We start from the raw sequence: 21,176 nt of genomic DNA, 5'->3' as shown, positions 1-21,176 counted from the left end.
GGATAGTGGCTATCATAAATTCCTGTGCTTTAGTATCTATCCCTGCTTCTCACGTAAAGAGCTCTGGTTTCAGCTGGCCCTGGGCTCTGTGCAGAGATTGACATGGACTTTGATTTCTACACGGGATCTTCCTGCACTTTGCCTCTGTTCTTGAGAAAAAGCCACTCTCAAAAACAAGTCATCCTTTTCTGCAAGTTTCTTTTCAGAGGAACTTCCTTCTGTGGCAGTAATCAGCGGGTCTTGTTCACAAGGGTCTCTAACGCCCTGGTCTAGGCAGGGTAACTCTTCCCTTGTGAGTTCTCCAATCCTGCATTCGTCCTTGATATTCTCCTCCTTTGAGTCTCTAGTCTAGTATCCTTGCTTCTGTCAGTTGGTGCAAAATCCTTGTCCTGGCTCTTCCCTTTGGCCTGAAGCTTAGGGACCCAAGGTGTTTCCCTTTGGCCTCCATAAGGACACACAGCACCTGGAAAGCTGCCATGGCCCCATTGGAAATACTCTGGAGATGGGACTCTGAGACCTTAGAAGCCAACCCAACTGAATTAAGGAGCACTGCAAGGGGACAGCCCTGTGACTGGTACTGGAGCCCTACCTCAAATTTGAGCTTTGACTCGCCAGCAATCTCCTCTTTAAAGCATGGTTGGCTTGGATTTGGGGCAACCAGCATTCTTGGTTGTAGGAGACACTGCTTTGTTGCTGGAGCCCATAGATTACTTCAGCTTTTGGGAGTTTCTCACAATGGCTCTTATGATGTCTTCCAATTGTGGTTTAGGAGATAAGACCCCCTTGGTATTGACCATCGCCCTGGAATCTCTGGCCCTTGAAGCAATTTCTGAATTGATCTCTAAAATCCTTTTCCTAAAGTGGAAACTAACCTTAGAGAAGTGCCCTCTTTTATGGGTTCTTCTCTCCAGGTTCTCTTGCTCCTCTCACTCTGGGGCATTGCTGTTTTATGTCTGGAATCTCTTGAGACACTTCCATTCTCATCTCTTTGCTCGTTTCCTTACGTTGCTCAACTTGTAGTCAGCTCTGCGCTATTAGCCCTCCACAAAGTCCAAAGTCCCACTTTTCCAGATTACTTTTTATGATGCAGGATGAGAGAGGCTGAAAAGTCCGTCTTTTTTTCTCCTCACTGAGGGGAGTGGGGAGGATTTCACAGGCCCATGACCAGTATTTGATAGGGATCCTTCTCGGAATTCTCTGGTGGAAACTGAATTTTATGTGATCACTTTGTCTCTGACCTGCGTGAGTTTTCCCCAAGGAGCTTGGCAATCTCACTATGGTGTCAGCCTCTGAAATATAGGTGACTAAGGAGAAAAAGACTAGGACAGATTTTGTAATTGGGCTTCTCTCACCTTTAAATAGCTTTATGAATTCAAGGATCTTGAGGGGTAGGCCCTACCTCTGCCATACCCAAAGCTGAATGTGATTTTTTTTAGCGCATGTTGAGCGTTTGGATCAGGAAAGGAGAGCTCTGGAATGGTATTCAAGTGAGGTTCCCCTTGGATAGTTTGAACTGTTGGTGTAACTATTTCTCCAGAGAGAATCTCTTTGAAAGATTATAACCTGAGGTTTACAACCTTTCAGCTCCTTCTGGGCAGCTTCTCTCATCATAGTCCAGTTTATCAATTGAAATGCAAAAATGACCTTTCTGCCATGTGAAGAGATCTTGTGGTCAGAATTTATATAGGAAATTAATTACAAATACAAAACCATCACTCACTTTACTCCCAGTTCAGCCTGTTAGTTTTTAATTTTAGGTATCTCTAGCCTTCCTTGCTGATCAGCCTAGATTCCTCCTCCAGGACTAGAGCTAAATCTTTTAGTTCTCTTATTTATTGCAGAAGGAATCAAGCTCTTTACTTACTGGAAAATAGGCCTAATCCTCGGTTCTCAGTAAAAAACTGTTCTTTTCACAATCGTCTGAAACCTGACTTGGTAATGTCTCATGATTCTATCTCAGTAACAGCAATCTTTCTTTCCTGGCACACATCCCCCGACAATTGTCCAAGGGAGGCTTTTCTCTCCTTTCTTACTCAGTGTCTTCTTCAGATTCCTCTTGTTTCCTGAATTCTCCTACTTTCTCTAAAATAGCCTTCTCTTTGCTCTTCAAACCTGTGTTCCCCAAAGGAATAAAGAGCTTCACCTCTCTGCACACTCTACAGAAGCATGCAGTGGTCATATTACACGGCATACACATTAGCATCTCTAAAACCTAATTCACTTTCATAGCCCAGGTTCCAAATCAAGCTACACAAAAAAGTTTTAAAGGTGTTTGTGTTTGTGTGTGTGTGTGTGTGTGTGTGGGAGGGGGGGGAGTTGGGGGTGATTAATGGTTGTGTTTAAACCACAGATAGCTCTCATACATTGGTCTGAGGCGGGAAATAAAGAATTAGAATTCTAAGGCGTTAAAGGCCATAAGACAATATGTAGAATGATTTACAAATAAATGGGGTCAACAAGAATTGTATGCTTTCAGCAGATGTGGAGTTAAGCTTTCTGTACCTCCTTGTTTTGCTAGCTTACTCTCAGCTCATGAAGTTGACAGAATTGTTTTTTTTTTTTAACTCCTACACAGAACAGGAGGGAAGTAAGCAGCTAGCTAGATAATAGCAGAAGCCTAACCGAAAATGGAAAATAATAGAATATTTGGTTTGCCTAAATTGAGACAAACCCGTCTCTCTGTAGATTACATATCAATTTTGAGCCACTTAATTATCAACTAGAGACATAAATCCAAAAGTTTTCTGTTTTTTTTTGTATCTTGAGATTCCAGATCTTGAAGTTCTGAGTTGCAGCAGCTATTTTTTAAAATTAATTAATTAATTTATTTATTTATTTTTGGCTGTGTTGGGTCTTTGTTGCTGTGCATGGGCTTTCTCTAGTTGCGGCGAGCAGGGGCTACTCTGCGTTGCAGTGCGCAGGCTTCTCATTGCAGTGGCTTCTCTTGTTGCGGAGCACGGGCTCTAGGCGTGCAGGCTTCAGTAGTTGTGGCATGTGGGCTCAGTAGTTGTGGCTCGCGGCCTCTAGAGCTCAGGCTCAGTAGTTGTGGCTCACGGGCTTAGTCGCTCTGGGGCATGTGCGATCTTCCTGGACCAGGGCTCGAACCCGTGTCCCCTGCATTGGCAGGCGGATTCTTAACCACTGTGCCACCAGGGAAGTCCATGCAGCAGCTATTTTACTCTCATTCTTTTTGTGGGCTTTCAGCGCAGGTTGAGCATCTACCACCAGCTTCTTTGCTTTTCTCTGTGTTTATGGACTTATTACTCGTTTATTAATTTGTTCTTACTTCTGTGGATGATTACTTTTCAGAATCCATCATGGTACCTAGCTTAGTTACCTTATATACGCATTCATTAAATACAGGTGGTGCCCCTTTATGTAAGTTGAATAACCTGTGCATATGAATAACTGCTTTTATATCTCACTGGCCACTTTTCATTACTCACTACTTTCCTTTTGTTGGTTTCGCTATCAGGAGTTAGTTTTGGAGTGATACGATTCCATCATTCTGGTTCTAAAGCAGTGATATACGTGCTATCTACAGATGCAAATACTTTAGTCCAGTGGCTCTCAAACTTTAACTTATAGTTAATATATTTAATGTACATCAGAATCACTTGGAGGGCTTGTTAAAAATACATTTCTAGGCCCTAACCCCAGATTTCCTAATTTGATAGATCTAGAATGGAGCCTAAGAATTTGCATTTCTAACCAGTTCATAAGTGAGGCCGCGGCTGGTGGTCTGGGCACCGTACTTTGAGAATCACTGCTTCTTCCAAAATAGGAATTTTTCTCCTATTTCAGAAACATGCCCTTGTAGGACAGATGGTTATATCAGAAAAAGAGAAGAGAAAAGAAACCAAACCTCATGGAGATCATGGGATTTGGTGGGCTTTTTAAAAAATATTTTCAGATTATCTCTGTGTGAGGGTGCGAATTTGCTGGTACAAGTAATGTGGCATTTGTTTAGGATCTGAAATACTATCACAAGTGAATATTCAAAGAATTAAAAGCAAAACCTCTAAATCTACAAAATATCCATACGTCAAATCATTATGTTGTATACCTTAAACTAATACAGTGTTATATGTCAGTTATATCTCAATAAAACCACAGGGAGATAAAACTATGATCTGTACAACGATTAGAGACAGTTCTAGGCAGTATTCTCATTAGCCTGAGTTGAATTGTGTGCTCTAGGCCAGGGATTGACAAACTTTTTCTGTTAAAAGCCTGACAGGGGCTTCCCTGGTGGCTCATTGGTTGAGAGTCTGCCTGCCAATTCAGGGGACACGGGTTCGAGCCCTGGTCTGGGAAGATCCCACATGCCGCGGAGCAACTGGGCCTGTGAGCCATAATTACTGAGCCTGCGCGTCTGGAGCCTGTGCTCCGCAACAAGAGAGGCCGCGATAGTGAGAGGCCCGCGCACCGCGATGAAGAGTGGCCCCCACTTGCCGCAACTAGAGAAAGCCCTCGCGCAGAAATGAAGACCCAACACAGCCATAAATAAATAAATTAAAAAAAAAAAAAAAAAGCCTGACAGTAAATATTTTAGCCTCTGCCAGCCTTAAATGGTTTGTGTTGCATATTCTTCTTTGCCTTTTCTTTAGAAAACAAAACAAAACAACCATTTAAAAGTGTGAAAACCATTCTTAGCTTGCTGGCCATATGAAAGCAGGCTGTTGATGGCTAACCCCTGCCAAGGCCAGTGAGGCTGAAGTCATCATTTTGAAGCTTCCTGAAATTCTGGGATTTGAGCGGTGCTTTGAAGGTTGGCTAAAATTTAGATTGAGAGATTATATTCCTTCTGAAAGGAGAAGTGAGTAGAGGAACAAGCCTGTGATGCTTACCATAAAAGAGCTGTGAATTACATACAGAGTGTAGAGAGCAGCAGTACCTTTGCAGATGAAATGGACTAACTGCAAGCCAGAGTCAGGGAGTCCTGTGGCATGAATACCTGGACAGTCTCAGCCACTGACAAGCCAAGCTGCTAAGTAGCTCTGAGAAATTGAAGATGCTCTTTTGGCTTAAAGCCTCCATGTTGACTTGGAGCCCAGGGGAGGCAGTGTCTCATGTAACAATTGGCTCTTCAATAGGAGCTGTTGCTACTATGGCTAATTAATGGACAAACATCATGTGTTTAGCGTAGTGAAGACTCTTGGTCTCTTAACCAAAACTATACACAAAGATTATAACTCATCTTAATTTGTGTTATTGTTATTGGCAACAAGGAAGAATTGTAACAACTAATGCTGTCACTTACTCATTCATTGAACATATACTGAATGCTTACTCTGTGCCAGACTCTAGAGATACAACTTGAGAAGCTCACCATCTAGAGCGAGAAACAATATATATAGAAATAATTACGGCAGTGTGAGGTAAGCATTAGAAAATATATGTGCAGGGAACTATGGATGCTTAGAAGAAGGAATCAGCAGTTCGTTCTGATTTAATCTGTCAAGTTGACCCAGTCTAATTATTACTGGCCATAGATTATTATATCCTTAATACTAACCAGTTATCTTGCAGATCTGTACCATTGATTATAAAGAGGCCTGTGTAAAATACTGTGGTTGGATCAAATCCAATTCATCATCTGGAAAAAGCTATTTCAAACATCCTGCTGTTGCTACTAAGTTTTTAGGATCCTCTTTAAGTGTAAAATATATAGCTCTAGCGTTGCTTGGTCCCTTAATTTTGTGCTTCCCACTGTACTGGTGTGAATATTGGGTTCTAAAACACAATTGTTTTCCCCAGTAAAACTTGCAGAAAAGAAGATTCTGTGGTAGGCAGAAGAATAATGGCTCCCCCAATAGAGTCCTCATCTGTGAACCTGTGAAGATATTATGTTACATGGTAAAGGGGAAATTAAGGTTGGATGGAATTCAGGTTGTTAATCAGATGACTTTAAAATAGGCAGATTATCCTGGATTATCTGAGTAGGGGACAGTGTCGTTATAAGGATCTTTAAAAGTCAAAGACGGAGACAGAGAAGAGGTCAGACTGATAAGAGAACGACTCAACCCACTTTTGCTAACTTTAAAGATGGAGGAAGGGGGCCACAAGCCAAGAAATTCAGGTGGCCTCTAGATGCTGGAAGAGGCAAGGAAATGGATTCTCTCTGTATTAGTTTGCTAGGGCTGCCATAACAAGTACTGTAGACTGGTGGCCTAAACAACAGAAATTTATTTTCTCACAGTTCTGGAGGCTGGAAGTCAGAGATCAAGGTGTTGGCAGGGTTGATTTTTTTCTGAGACCTCTCTCCTTAGCTTGTAGATGTCTGTCTTCTCCCTATGTCTTCACATGATCTTTCCTCTGTGTGTATCTGTGTCCTGATCTTCTCTTATAAGGATACCAGTCGTACTGGATGAAGTCTCACCCTAATAACTTCATTTTAATTTAATTACCTCATCTCCAGATGTAGTCACATTATGAGATACTAGGGATTAGGACTTAAACATATAAATTTGGGGTTTGGGGGGGACCACAGTTCAACCCATAATACTCCGCTAGAGCCTCCAGAAGGAACATGGGTCTGCCACCACTTTGATTTTAGGACTCCTAACCTCCAGAACTGTAAGATAATAAATTTATGTTGTTGAAGCCATCAAGTTTGTGATAATTCGATATAGCAAATGAGAAAACAAATACAAGTAACCTGAATCTACCAATAGGACACTGATGAACTGTATTGTGGAAAATGTATACAATGGGATATCATGCAGTGATCAAAAATCATGAAGTAAATGTCCATCGATGGATGAGTGGATAAACAAAATGTAGTATATACATACAGTGGAATATTATTCAGCCTTAAAAGGGAAGGAAGGACTTCCCTGGTGGCTCGGTGGTTAAGAATCCGCCTGCCAGTGCAGGGGACATGGGTTTGATCCCTGATCCGGGAAGATCCCACATGCCGTGGAGCAACTAAGCCCGTGTGCCACAACTACTGAGCCTGCACTCTAGAGCCCACGAGCCACGACTGCTGAAGCCCATGTGCCCTAGACCCCACACACCACAACTACTGAGCCCACGCACCGCAACTAAAGAAGCCCACGTGCCTAGAGCCTGTGCTCTGCAACAAGAGAAGCCACCACAGTGAGAAGCCTGTGCACCGCAACAAAGAGTAGCCCCTGCTTGCAGCAACTAGAGAAAGCCTGCACGCAGCAACAAAGACCCAACACAGCCATAAATAAATAAATAAATAAATGGGAAGGAAATTCTGATACATGCTACAACGTGTATGACCATTGAGGACATTATGCTAAGTGAAATAAGCCAGTCACAAAAAGACAAATACTATATGATTCTACTTATATGAGGCATCTAGAGTTATCAAACTCATAGAAACAAAGTAGAATAATGGTTACCAGGGGCTAATGAAGGAGAAATGAAGAATTTTGTTGTTGTTGTTAATTTTTTTTAATTTAATTTTATTTATTTTTTTAACTTAATTTTATTTTTTTATACAGCAGGTTCTTATTAGTCATCCATTTTATACACACCAGTGTATACATGTCAATCCCAGTCTCCCAACTCATCCCACCACCACCACCCGCCCCCGCTACTTTCCCCCTTGGTGTCCATACGTTTGTTCTCTACATCTGTGTCTCAATTTCTGCCCTGCAAACCGGTTCATCTGTACCATTTTTCTAGGTTCCACATATATGCGTTAATATGCGATATTTGTTTATCTCTTTCTGACTTACTTCACTCTGTATGACAGTCTCTAGATTCATCCATGTCTCTACAAATGACCCAGTTTCGTTCCTTTTTATGGCTGGGTAATATTCCGTTGTATATATGTACCACATCTTCTTTATCCATTTGTCTGTCGATGGGCATTTAGGTTGCTTCCATGACCTGGCTGTTGTAAATAGTGCTGCAATGAACATTGGGGTGCATGTGTCTTTTTGAATTATGGTTTTCTCAGGGTATATGCCCAGTAGTGGGATTGCTGGGTCATATGGTAATTCTATTTTTAGTTTTTTAAGGAACCTCCATGCTGTTCTCCATAGTGGCTGTATCAGTTTACATTCCCACCAAAAGTGCAAGAGGGTTCCCTTTTCTCCACACCCTCTCCAGCATTTGTTGTTTGTAGATTTTCTGATGATGCCCATTCTCACTGGTGTGAGGTGATACCTCATTGTAGTTTTGATTTGCATTTCTCTAATAATTAGTGATGTTGAGCAGCTTTTCATGTGCTTCTCGGCCATCTGTATGTCCTCTTTGGAGAAATGTCTATTTAGGTCTTCTGCCCATTTTTTAATTGGGTTGTTTGTGTTTTTAATATTGAGCTGCATGAGCTGTTTATATATTTTGGAGATTAATCATTTGTCCGTTGATTCGTTTGCAAATATTTTCTCCCATTCTGAGGGTTGTCTTTCTATCTTGTTTGTAGTTTCCTTTGCTTTGCAAAAGCTTTGAAGTTTCATTAGGTCCCATTTGTTTATTTTTGTTTTCATTTCCATTACTCTAGGAGGTGCATCAAAAAAGATCTTGCTGTGATTTATGTCAAAGAGTGTTCTTCCTATGTTTTCCTCTAAGACTTTTATAGTGCCCGGTGTTACATTTAGGTCTCTAATCCATTTTGAGTTTATTTTTGTGTATAGTGTTAGTGAGTGTTCTAATTTCATTCTTTTACATGTAGCTGTCCAGTTTTCCCAGCACCACTTATTGAAGAGAAGACTGTCTTTTCTCCATTATATATCCTTGCCTCTTTTGTCATAGATTAGTTGACCATAGGTGCATGGGTTTATCTCTGGGCTTTCTATCCTGTTCCATTGATCTATGTTTCTGTTTTTGTGCCAGTACCATATTGTCTTGATTACTGTAGCTTTGTAGTATAGTCTGAAGTCAAGGAGTCTGATTCCTCCAGCTCTGTTTTTCTCCCTCAAGACTGCTTTGGCTATTCGGGGTCTTTTGTGTCTCCATACAAATTTTATGATTTTTTGTTCTAGTTCTGTAAAAAATGCCATTGGTAATTTGATAGGGATTGCATTGAATCTGTAGATTGCTTTGGGTAGTAGAGTCATTTTCACAATATTGATTCTTCCAATCCAAGAACATGGTATATCTCTCCATCTGTTGGTATCATCTTTAATTTCTTTCAACAGTGTCTTATAGTTTTCTGCATATAGGTCTTTTGTCTCCCTAGGTAGGTTTATTCCTAGGTATTTTATTCTTTTTGTTGTAATGGTAAATGGGAGTGTTTCCTTAATTTCTCTTTCAGATTCTTCATCATTAGTGTATAGGAATGCAAGAGATTTCTGTGCATTAATTTTGTATCCTGCAACTTTACCAAATTCATTAATTAGCTCTAGTAGTTTTCTGGTGGCATCTTTAGGATTCTCTATGTATAGTGTCATGTCATCTGCAAACAGTGACAGTTTTACTTCTTCTAAGGAAATGAAGAATTTTTTTTTAATGGGTGTAGAGTTTTAGTTTTGCAAGATGAAAAAGTTCCAGAGATTGGTTGAACAACAACGTGAATATGCTTAACACTAATGAACTCTACACTTGAAAATGTTTAAGATGGTAAATTTTATGTTATTTTTACCACAATTTTAAAAATATTAAACAAAGATTCGTTAAAAAGGCAGCAACAGAAAAATAGGTGCAGTGTGTTTCCATTGTATATTTTAGAGAAAGGATATATACACATATAATGCTTGTATGTGTACAGTATATCTCTGAAAAGATATCCCAAGAAACTAGCATAGTGACTACTTCTGGGAATGGGGTTGTAGAGAACTAGGAGGTGTGGGGGACAGTGATGGGAGGAAAATAAATACTCTCTGACACCTTCTGAATCTTGTTTACCACGTACATATTGAAATAATGTTTTTTACTAAGTTCGCAGATACAGACAACAGGTTGGTAGTTGCCGGAGGCAGGGAGTGGGCAGAATGGGTGAGGGAGTCAAAAGGTGCAAACTTCTAAAATAGATAAGTCATGGGAATGTAATTTTTTAAAAAGAAAGAAAAGAAAGAATGGTTTTAAATGTGTAACTTGGGGTTAGGGACTGCAGAGAGAGTTTTCTCAGCTGGGTCATCCTTAGGCTATGAAATTGCTTTGTTCAATCCAGTTACACGTAAGTGTCAGGATAAATAAGACCTACTTCTTGTCTTGACCTTTAAAGGTTAAAAGCTCTTAGTCCCAAAGTGGTCATCAGGCTTTAGGGTACACATGTATTTTATTGTTTGATGTCCAAAGTATATTTTCAGAGTCTCTAGTTCTTTAAGAACAACTGCAGGGACTTCCCTGGTAGCGCAGTGGTTAAGACTCCGCCTGCCGATGCAGGGGACATGGGTTTGAGCCCTGGTCCGGGAAGATCCCACATGCTGCGGAGCAACTAAGCCGTGCCGCAACTACTGAGCCTGCACTCTAGAGCCCATGAACCACAACTACTGAGCCCACATGCTGCAACTACTGAAACCTGTGCGCCTAGAGCCCATGCTCCGCAACAAGAGAAGGCACCGCAATGAGAAGCCCGCACACCACAACGAAGAGTAGCCCCTGCTCTCCACAACTAGAGAAAGCCCTCGCGCAGCAACGAAGACCCAACGCAGCCAAAAAAAAGAGAAAAGAAGGAACAACTGCGATCTCTTCACTTAATTAGAACCCCTAAAAGAGTTGGGGGGAGAAAAGATGCAGGAAAAAAGGAAAGATAGAAATGTAATAATAGTTAATGTTTTCTACTTCTTCAAATCACATAACCTGTAACAAAAATAGAATAAAAGAGACAACAGTAGGAATAGGTTTTGACTCTTTTGGGATTATTTTTTAAGACTTCTGCTTGCAGATTGTTAGGTAACTGCACAAGTTAGATTTTAACACTCTTCAAAACATCCTCCATAGTACATGAGGCTTTACGTCATAAGTTCCATATAAAGATTGCAACATTTTATTACTATAATTGTTGCTCAGAAGCTGTTCTGGATTGAAACTTCTTGTTATATACGGATGTGTTTTCCTAACCAACAATCTTAGCCCCTGTTTTTCTCCAAATGATACTTGACCAAAGGGGCATATTTCCACAGAGCCATATTCTTATCTTTGTGGTTTTTGCATCTCCATAAAAACTAAAAAGTCTTTTTGGAACCTGTTCAGTTATCTTTCCCTTTTTGTTTGGAGTTTTACTGTAGCTAATCCAGGACCAAGTGAAGTGCTTAGTACACAGTAGGGATACAATAAATGGTAATGAATGACTCATTGTGAGCTCAATACTTTAAGGTTATGTAGGGAATACAAAATTGTCTCGATTTAGAAGTGAAACACTTATAATTTTCTATTATAGAAGCAAAATTTCCCTAGATGGCAAAATTTTCTTTGAAAGAGAATTTAGCCCAAATGTGTAAGTCTTTTACATTTAGGGAGGAGATTATTATTATAGTAATATTACTATTATGGTATTACCAACATGAGTAGCTAAGTTATGCTAAGTGTTTTTCTTAGATTATCTCTCATACAATTTTTCCAGTGACCCTATTAGATAGATGCTATTGTTGTGCCCATTTTTATGGATGAGGAAATTGAGCTCAGAGAGATTAAGTAATATGTTCAATACCACATGACTAGTAAGTGGCAGAACCAGGATATGAACTCAATTTAGTTTAGTTAAGATTTGGGCTTGGTACTTCCAGTGCAAGAATATTAGTTTGACTTTATTGTCTTAAAAATTCCTACTAAAAATGATCAAAGGGTTATTTAAAAAGGAAGGAAGGGGCTTCCCTGGTGGCGCAGTGGTTGAGAATCTGCCTGCTAATGCAGGGGCCACGGGTTCGAGCCCTGGTCTGGGAAGATCCCACATGCCGTGGAGCAACTGGGCCCGTGAGCCACAACTACTGAGCCTGCGCATCTGGAGCCTGTGCTCCGAAACAAGAGAGGCCGTGATAGTGAGAGGCCTGCGCACTGCGATGAAGAGTGGCCCCCGCTCGCCGCAACTAGAGAAAGCCCTCGCACAGAAACGAAGACCCAACACAGCCAAAAATAAATAAATAAACAAATGTGGGGTTTAAAAATAAATAAATAAATAAATAAATAATAATAATAAAAAGGAAGGAAGGAAGGAGGGAGGGGAAAAAAAGGAAGAGAAAGAAGGGAAAAGAATTGATATCTGCACTACAAACTAGGCATGATCACTGTCCTCATGTTAAAAGAAACACTGGAGGATTTTGTACAACATGAAATTCAGGCAAGACCAGGTTGAGGCAAGGGCCTACCAATCTGAGAAGTACTAGATATAAACTAAACTCACCTAGGGAGTGAGTTTAAGGAAACATCTTTTGTTCCTAGCTTACTAAAAATGTTTGAAACTAAAAATGACTGTTAATTTTATCAGTATCTTTTACTATCTATTAGATAATCATTTATTTTTTCTTAATTACATGCTAAATTATATTAATAGAGTTCCTAAGCGTTCATTCTCAGAATAAATCCTTTATAATGTCAACGAAAATAATCAATAAACAGTCTATAATAGGAATAAAAAAGAGTTTTATGTGAACCAAACTGAGGACTATAGCCCAAGAGACAGCCTCTCAGATAACCCTGAGGAACTGCTCTGGAGGAGCATGGTTTTTAGCACAGTTTTATATGTTGTCAGAACAAAGAACATCAGACAAGTCAGAGATACATTTCTTCAAGGTTTAAAAAAAAAAAACCAGATCAGCATGTACACAGCAAATCAATATGGCCTTGGCACCTGGGAAGGAACTTTTATCATCGAAGGAGTACCAGCATTGGCGTCCCAGGAAGGGAGGCATTTAATCTTTATTTTTAACATGGACATTCCTTACTTCTGGTAAATGCACCTTTTTTTTAAGTGATTAAAGCAGATGTACAATGTATGTTTGATAGGCCACAAAAGGCTTATAAAATTAGCATAAAATTCAAGTTAAATCATGTACAAGCTAGAATGACTTCCCCATAACTCAGTATGTGAAAGTTCCTTCTATGAATAGTCATAAGCAAGATAGTTCAATCTGCAGAACTCAGAAACAACTCAGGAATTGGAATTACCAAGTACCTCAGAAAGCAGAGGAAAGAAATAGAAATATTGTCTTCCTTTAGGATTCTTAGGATTTAATTTAGAATTAAATACGTTGGTTGCAAGTAAATACTTGTTCCACGAACCAATTATTTTTAATGCTACCAGCACACTTAAATTGATACCTTGTATCTTAATGAATTGAATTTCAATTAATAAGTATGCAGTAAAGTCTTAAAATAACTTTAGGAATGCAAGTGTCATTATAGGACCTCTTTTTTTAATTGAAATATAGTTGATTTACAATATTATATTAGCTTCAGATGTACAGCATAGTGATTCAGTATTTTTATAGATTATACTCCCTTTAAAGTTATTACAAAATAATGGCTATAATTTCCCTATGTTGCACAGTATATCCTTGTTGCTTATCTACTTTATACATAGTAGTTTGTATCTCTTAATCCCATACCCCTATCTTGCTCCTCCTCCTTCCCTTCCTCCACTGGTATCTACTAGTTTGTTTTCTGTATCTGTGAGTCTGTTTCTGTTTTGTTATATACATTTGTTTTATTTTTTAGACTCCACATATAAGTGATTACATACCATATTTGTCTTTCTCTGTCTGACTTATTTTACTAAGCATAATACACTCCATGTCTATCCATGTTGTTGCAAATGGCAGAATTTCATTCTTTTTTATGGCCGAGTAATATTCCATTTTATATAAAAGAACCTCTTTCTTGAAAGGTCATTTTGAAAGAGCTCATGTAAACATGCTGAAGTATATACAAGAATGAAAACTTAAAAATCTTAATTAGTATAATTTGGATTAATTAATGTGTACTTTTTTCAGTTTATGTACACCTTGACAGTGACAAGCCATTTTTGATATGCTTAATATTATCTATGTTATCATTTTGTTGTGATATGGGAATTTGGGAGAATAGAAAGCAGCTTTGATCTCTACCTTATTCCTTCAGGTATTTTGTTTGTTATTTATTAAGCCTTTAGCTTTTCTAATATTAGAAGTATTCACATATTTTGCAGACTGATTTTTTTCTTTTTGAAAAGACAAAGGAGTGTAAATATTCTTATTTTTTCCTCCTCCAAAATGCAAGGGAGTAAGGAATAAAGAGACTTTGCATTTGCAGGACCTAAAAATGATTTTAAATATTTAGTTGTTTCTGTTTATTTTCTGAAAGAGGAAGAGGGAGGAGAAATGGAATATGAGACCTGGTTGTAAGGACAAAAACCAAAAGTAGGCAAAGGATCAGGGTAGGAAAAAAGTAAGAAGGAAGTTAACCACGAGAAGGCAGTTAGGAGAAGTAGGAACTCTGAACTTTACTTTGTTTATTTGCACTCTAAAACTCAGTCTCTGCAGGTATTCTGTGAGTTGAAACACAGTCTCAGTTTTGAAAATACAAAATATGAGTCAACCATGCTAACCATAAAGTAGTTGTATATGATTAAGTTTCAGCCACCGGTAGTGAGAAGTTTTTTGTTTAATAGCTTTATTGAGATGTAATTGATAAACAAAAACTTGACGTAGTTAATGTATACAGTTTGATGAGTTTGGACGAATGCGTACACCCATGAAACCATCATTAAAATCAAGGTAATAAACATATCTATTACCTCCAAAAGTTTCCTTGTGCCCCTTAGGGGTTTTGTTGTGGTTGGTTGTTTTGCGGTAAGAACATTTAACATGAGATCTACCCTCTTAACAAAAAATTTTAATGCACAGTATTGTTAACAGTAGGTCCCATGTTGTACAGCAGATCTCTAAAACGTAATCATTTGCATAACTGAAACTTTATACCCTTTAAACAACTCCCCTTTTCCTCCTTCCCCTCAAACCCCTAGCAACCACCATTCTACTCTGTGCTACTGTGAGTTGGATTATTTTAGATACCTCAGATAAGTGGAATAATGCATATTTGTCCTTCTGTGACTGGCATATTTCACTGATCATAATGTCCTCCAGGCTCATCCATGTTGTCACATATGGCAGGATTTCCTCCTTTTTTAAGGCTGAATAATATCCCGTTGTAGGTATATACCACATTTTCTTTACCCATCTGTCTGTCAATAGACATTTGGGTTGTTTCCATATCTTGGTTATTGTGAATAATGCTGCAGTGCACATGGGAGTGCAGATGTCTCTTCGAGATCCTGATTTCAATTCCTTTGGATTTATACCCAGAAGTGGGTTTGGTGGATCATCTGGCAGTGTGAAGTTTTGATGGCATAAGTTTATATATCTCTATGTAGGAATAACTCAGTTTCCAACAGCTGTTACCCAAACAGCAAACATTTGAAGGAACTTAATGGGTCAGAGTTGGAGCTTTTTCTCTTCTCTTTTTTGTGTTGCTGTTAGTCATAAGGGAAAAATACTCTTGTGTTACCAGCTCATTGTTTCACTCCTTTGTCTCATTTTTCTTGTCTGTCTTCTAGACAGATTTTGAAAAAGAGATTGGAGAGTGGAAGAAATGTTTTAAATTGTTTTCTGGCATCTGTCAGTAGGACTTGGGTAGGGCATGTTTTTTGGCTCTTCTTATAAACATTTGTTAGCAGAGGGCTAATGAGGCCAGGCTGGTAGTTAGATCCCTTAATCATGTGTTATGTTACATTCTAAAGCCTGTCTCCAAACAGTCATCAAATATAGACCTTTGAATATGAGGGTAAGTGAACACAAACCTACCCCATTCTGGAAAAAGTGCAGAGTACATACTCTGAAGGTTTAGTAGCACCATCTTTACAGAAAAAGGACATCCCATTGCCCAAATTGGAAACCACGGAAAATGCTTCTGCTACTCAAATATTCCTCAATTTTCCTAACCAATCACCTTGTTGGCTTTATTCTCTTCAAAACAGCCGTTACTAATCAGAATTGCACCTTCTCACCTATGGGCTAACACTGACACAGTGATTTCTGCTGGCCTTTTCCCTTATGCTTATGGCCCCGTTATCTGGATCTCTGAAATGATCTTGTTTGTATTACAGAGCTCTCATTTGGAAGACAGTGAATCCGCAGCGTTACTTTGCTGTGAACGTGAAGAATCAGAAATCTTTAGTGATTCCAATGTACGTAGGTATTTGTCTTTATACAGCCTTTGGTGATTCAAGTGAGAGCTTTTTGAGTAAATTTGGCTCTTAAATGCATCTGAGATAATGCCTATTATTTTATCTATTTGGCCTCACTCAGCCAAATAGCCTGGGAAGGCAAATAAGTGACTTGGAATGAGTGTATGTATAAATAGTATGGTATGCGTAATAATCTCCATTCAAAGCATATCTCTCAAAGTAGATAAATGTTGCACCCTGAAACCTTGAGTCTCCTTCACTAAGGAATATGATTGTTTTTGTGGGTTTTTCACATTTTTTTTTATGGCCTTTTGCCTGTGACAACTGCTTGGTATTGGTGCTGCCACTGGACCTTTATTCCCCACATACAAAGACCTAACATATCCTGGCTGTTGATAATGTTAAGCCAAAGAAATGTTATAAATCCTAGACTAGAGAGTCAGCCAGATCATCTCAAATGTAGAACTATCTCACTACATTTCATGAGGTGTTATAAATTGTATTGATCTCATCTGACCCCCAGCAGAGTTGCTTAATTATTGCAAATTACCCACAGAATCAGGCTGAAGTTAGAGAATGACTTAACTGCGTATCGCTTCCAATAGGATAACTGCCTTTGCTAGCCATGGCTAAAACTAAGTTCTACAAACCTTGATGATAAAATCTGAGTTCTGTCTATTCCAGAATGCTTATTGTGCATAGTAGGTATTCTATAAATATCGCTGAAGTTTCATCAATGGAAACTCTCTCTTGAATGAAGCTGTGCCTCTCAAGTATATCACCATAGTACTGCCTGCTTTTAAACTGTCTTTACTTCACCTTCATGGCACAGTGAAGGTGATCACTATTTTAAGACCTCATTCAACCGTTATGTTGATTTATCTGGTTGCACTTCATTCAGCATTGACGAAGAGTCTGAAATGGCATGAAGTCAGTTATTGTGACTCACTAATAGCTGGAGCGGTGCTCACTTCCCTAGTACTTGAAAACATTAACTGATGAATTCATATGAACACTCATTTATTATCAACATTTTTCAGATGACAGACTGAGGGTGGAAATGCTATATTCTTTGCCCAACGTTGTGTGATAATCAGGGGCAGCGCTGACATCAGGTCTCAGCTGACAGCCATCAGTGAGCTCATTATCAGCAGGCAGCATGACATCAGATCTCAGCTGACAGCCATCAGTGAGCTCATTATCAGCAGGCAGCATCTTCAGTGATGGAATGTGTACCAGTCTCCTTATATATAGTGCCTTACAAGATTTATCCTGTTCAGTCTGCAGTGGAGTCTTCTAGACTTGGACTGGCTTATTGTTTTGGCTGATTTTGTCTTACAGAGGTCAGTGCATGGCAGTCCACATAAAGAATATTTTTATGAAGTTGGACATGTGGGGAAAAGACTCTAGTTTTAATAGTTTTCTCTCTTAGAAAAAATTAGATGGGTATATATATTTGCAGATTACTCAGGATTGCTTGATTTTATTGCCAGAACTTTCATTCATTTAAGTCAGGTTTGTTGTCTTTTCTTCTTCAAGAGGCAAAAGTGGTTACATGCATTTGGCTGGCTTTACCTATAAAGGTACTGGATCTTCCTCCTGTTTTGTGTGCTCAAGAAGTGTTTTCCACACTTTTTTTTTTCTTTTCTCACCTTCCCATTCCCACCCCCACATCAAAGGAGATTGAAAAGCTCCTTCCCAATTTGAAGGCTTAAACTTGAAAACAAAATTTTTTGCAGAGCAAACTGACTGAAATGCCCACTTCGAATTTTTTTCAAAGGAAGCGGTACGGGATCTTGATAACTATTTGAGATAGAAGTTAACTGTCGTAATGAAGAGTAGAAGATAAAGAACTTTTTCAGTAAACCTTGGAATAACAGAAATGTGAACTGTGGTTAGCTATATTCATTCCTTCACTTATGCACGCACTCATTCATTCACCAAGCACTGATTGACTCTCATGTACAAATTACCAGGCCCAAGGCGGTGGGAGTTAGGCCCAAAATATCAAATCTACCCTAAGAGCAAACATCCAGCTATAAGGTAAATAAGGTCTGAGGCTCTAATGTAAAACATGGTGACTGTAGTTAACATTGTATTTTATAATTGAAATTGCTAAAAGAGCAGAACTTAAATGTTCTCACCAAAAAAAAAAAAAAAGATAAATATATGAGGTGACTGACGTGTTAGTTAACCAGTTGGGGGAATCATTTCACAATGTATTCATATATCAAATCGCCATGATGTACACTTTAAATATCTTACAATTTTACTTGTCAGTTTTACCCCAATAAAGCTGAAATTAAAATTACTCTAGGAGAATGTATAATCTACTCTTCAACAGATTAGTTTTATGGATATTCACGGAAATGCAGTACATGGGGAGAAGAGAAGAAATCTGTGGGTGAGTGGAAAGAAATTTGGCTGGAGGCAAAGAAGGGATGGCTCTCTCTGGAAGAGGGCTGGCTGCCTTACATCTCCTGGGGCTTTCCCGGAAGAGAGGCGAGGAATGTAGAGAGACCTCTGCCCCTTCTCTAGTCCCACTCAGCCTCTAGGGAACCAGATAAAGGGTAGAAGCAGAAGAAGCTATTTGCTCCCTCTGCTATGCACAGGGTTGTTGGAGGCCTCCATAATGGGAAGAGGGACTGCCTGCCCTAGAGCAGGGTGACCGTGTGACTGGAAGAGGTCACAGAGGAAGAAGACACTGGCCCTAGCGCAGGAGTTTCACTTTGGCTCCAGATAAGAAAGAATGTAGGCAATGACTAGAGCAGGTTCCGTTACTAGTGGCTGCAGCAGCTACTGAGACTCCTGAGGGTTCTCTTCAAATTTCCCATCCCCATACCTACTGCTATCCTGCCTTAAAGGAGGAAGAGCTCTGCCTGAGCTGGGATTCCCATTATGGTGATTGTGGGGTTCAGCTAGAAACAACTGGATTCATTACCATTGTAGGGTTATTTCTTCCCTAGCCTGTAGGTCAGGAAAATGCTTGTTGTGTTACTTTGTCTCCTAAGAATACAACTTAATTCTTTCTCTCCTTTCTCTCCTCTTCTGACCCCACCTCTACCCTACCAAGCAGGAAGAAGGATGGATATAGGTGGTCATATCATTTTTATGGTCTATTTCGCTCCTTTGCTTGGATATTATATCCTTGTAGGGAATGCATTTTCCCTCTGTGCAATCAAAACAGATTTTATGTTTGAATGGCCCAGTGAAAGGGAGAGGTATTATTAGCCTTCTGTTATTAAAACAAGAAAAAAAAAGGAAAGCTACCCTCTAGAACTGAATGTGGAGAAGGCAGATGAAAAGAAAGGAAAATCGAAAATGTAAAAACTATTTGGTTTAGAATACTTTACATTTTTAAACTTTAGGTTTGCATTCTCTTGTAGGGCAGGACAGGTGTCTCAGAATAGATGGCAACTTCAGCGAGGGTTTTCATGTGTAGTGCGGTAGGAGAATGGCTTTGGGAGAGAGAGACTGTATGACGTGGCTAATACTAAGTTCAAGACGAAGGATTTAAGAATTTTTAAAAGTTATTAGCATTAAGATAAGCCCTGGTTCAAAATAGTCGCCAACCTATGGATTGAAGATAGGAGGAGCTTTAATCTTCAGGATTCTTTGGAAGCATCCTGTTTTTCTTGTGTGTTTTAAGTTTTAGAATATGGTGTATGGAATGATCAAAACGATGAATGATTTATTGGCTTAGAAAGTAAAACTACACTTAGAAGGGGAGAACCGCTATTGTCAGGAAATCTACTTTTGTAAATCTCTAGAGATTGTAAGCACAAGCAAGATGCTTGTGGATGAACCTACAGATACAATGATAACCAACTGGTTGGATGGAAGGTGGTGATGGTATGTGGGCCAACGAGCATGTGCATCTGGTCATTTCTGATGATTTGTATTTACCCTCTTCCTTTCAGCTCTCTCTCCCTTTCAGCTCTCTGTACTGTGTTTTTTATTTCTTTTTTCAGACTCACTTGCAGAGACACCATTTCACTAGCCAATGAACACAAATGTAAAAAGAATTTAAAAAGGAAAATTCGTTGCTAAGGAGATGTGGGTTTTATTACGAGTTTCAAATGGCCATTTAGCCAACAGCGAACAGCTGTCCAACCAGAGTTCAGGATGATTTGAATTGTTTCTGCCTCACCTCTGCTGCATAGTAAAGAGATTGCTGATTAGGGCACCTGGTCGGAAAAGAGGTTAAAAGTGTTGCTAGTGGCAGAAACATAGTTTTACCATGAACAGTATTCCTATTTGTTCCTTTGGAGGGAGTCTTATCCAAATGATAACACTGGTAGAAAGCCTCCTATGATGTTAAAATTATTTTTCTTTGTTCCAGAATAAAGCATAGCTCGACTATTTTATCCTAGAATAACAAATGAGAAACAGTTTTCAACTTTTCTTTTTTTAAAGTCTTACCCTCTTAAGTGATTTATTTGAAGAGAAATGAGGTTTGTAGTAACCTTGGGTTACAAAGTCTGCTTTAAAAATTAGCTTTATAATTTAACTCAGTGGCTCTCATCATGGCTGCACGTTAGAATCACCTGGTGACCTTTTAAAATAATTTAATAACAGGGTCTCACCTCAGTCCAGTTAAACCAGGATCTCTGTGAGTGGGACCCAGGTATTAGTATTTTTTAAATGCTCCCAGGATTATTCTAATGTGAATCAAGGGTTCAGAACCACTGTTTTAACTCCAGCTATGCTAATTTTTTTTGCCTCCAAATCAGAGCTCCAATCTGCAACATTTGTAACATCTGTTTACGTGAAGAGAGAATAAAATATGAGATTGATTAGAATAATGAGTTGACTGTATGCATTTACTACCTCAGGTACAACGCAATTAACTTTTATTCAGTGAAATTCCTTGGCTAGGCTTCTGTTAAAAGAGGAGCAAGATACTGAAATTAGGTAAGTCAAATCCTCAGTAAACCTGTGTCAATGAAGGGTAAAGTTTTCCATGAGGTTATTAAGACTTACACTTCCTGTGTCAACACAGCTAGGAGCTGGCATAGAAAAGAATCAAAGAGCACTTTTATACTTTGTGTATTATAACTTTATTAAAATAAAATATACATACAGAAAAGTGCAC

General features: G+C 39.0%; 1 protein-coding gene across 8 annotated transcripts in view; it reads left to right on the top strand.

Annotated features, from left to right (window-relative positions):
• The window catches only part of SSH2 (slingshot protein phosphatase 2), a 242,145-nt gene that overhangs the window by 47,881 nt on the left and 173,088 nt on the right, over nt 1-21,176 (top strand). For 6 of the 8 annotated variants that reach the window (XM_082443410.1, XM_082443407.1, XM_082443409.1 and 3 more), the window contains one exon: nt 16,001-16,081. The exons of the other annotated variants lie outside the window; for them this stretch is intronic. In XM_082443410.1, the coding sequence (XP_082299536.1) occupies nt 16,001-16,081 (81 nt within the window). The remainder of the gene's footprint in view (nt 1-16,000; nt 16,082-21,176) is intronic. 8 annotated transcript variants of the gene reach the window in all.

The sequence above is a fragment of the Balaenoptera physalus genome (genome assembly GCF_965194825.1).
Source record: "Balaenoptera physalus genome assembly, chromosome: 20".
Classification (NCBI taxonomy): Eukaryota; Metazoa; Chordata; class Mammalia; order Artiodactyla; family Balaenopteridae; genus Balaenoptera; species Balaenoptera physalus.
Note: the sequence above shows the minus strand (reverse complement) of the source record. Positions and strands in the feature narration are given on the sequence as shown.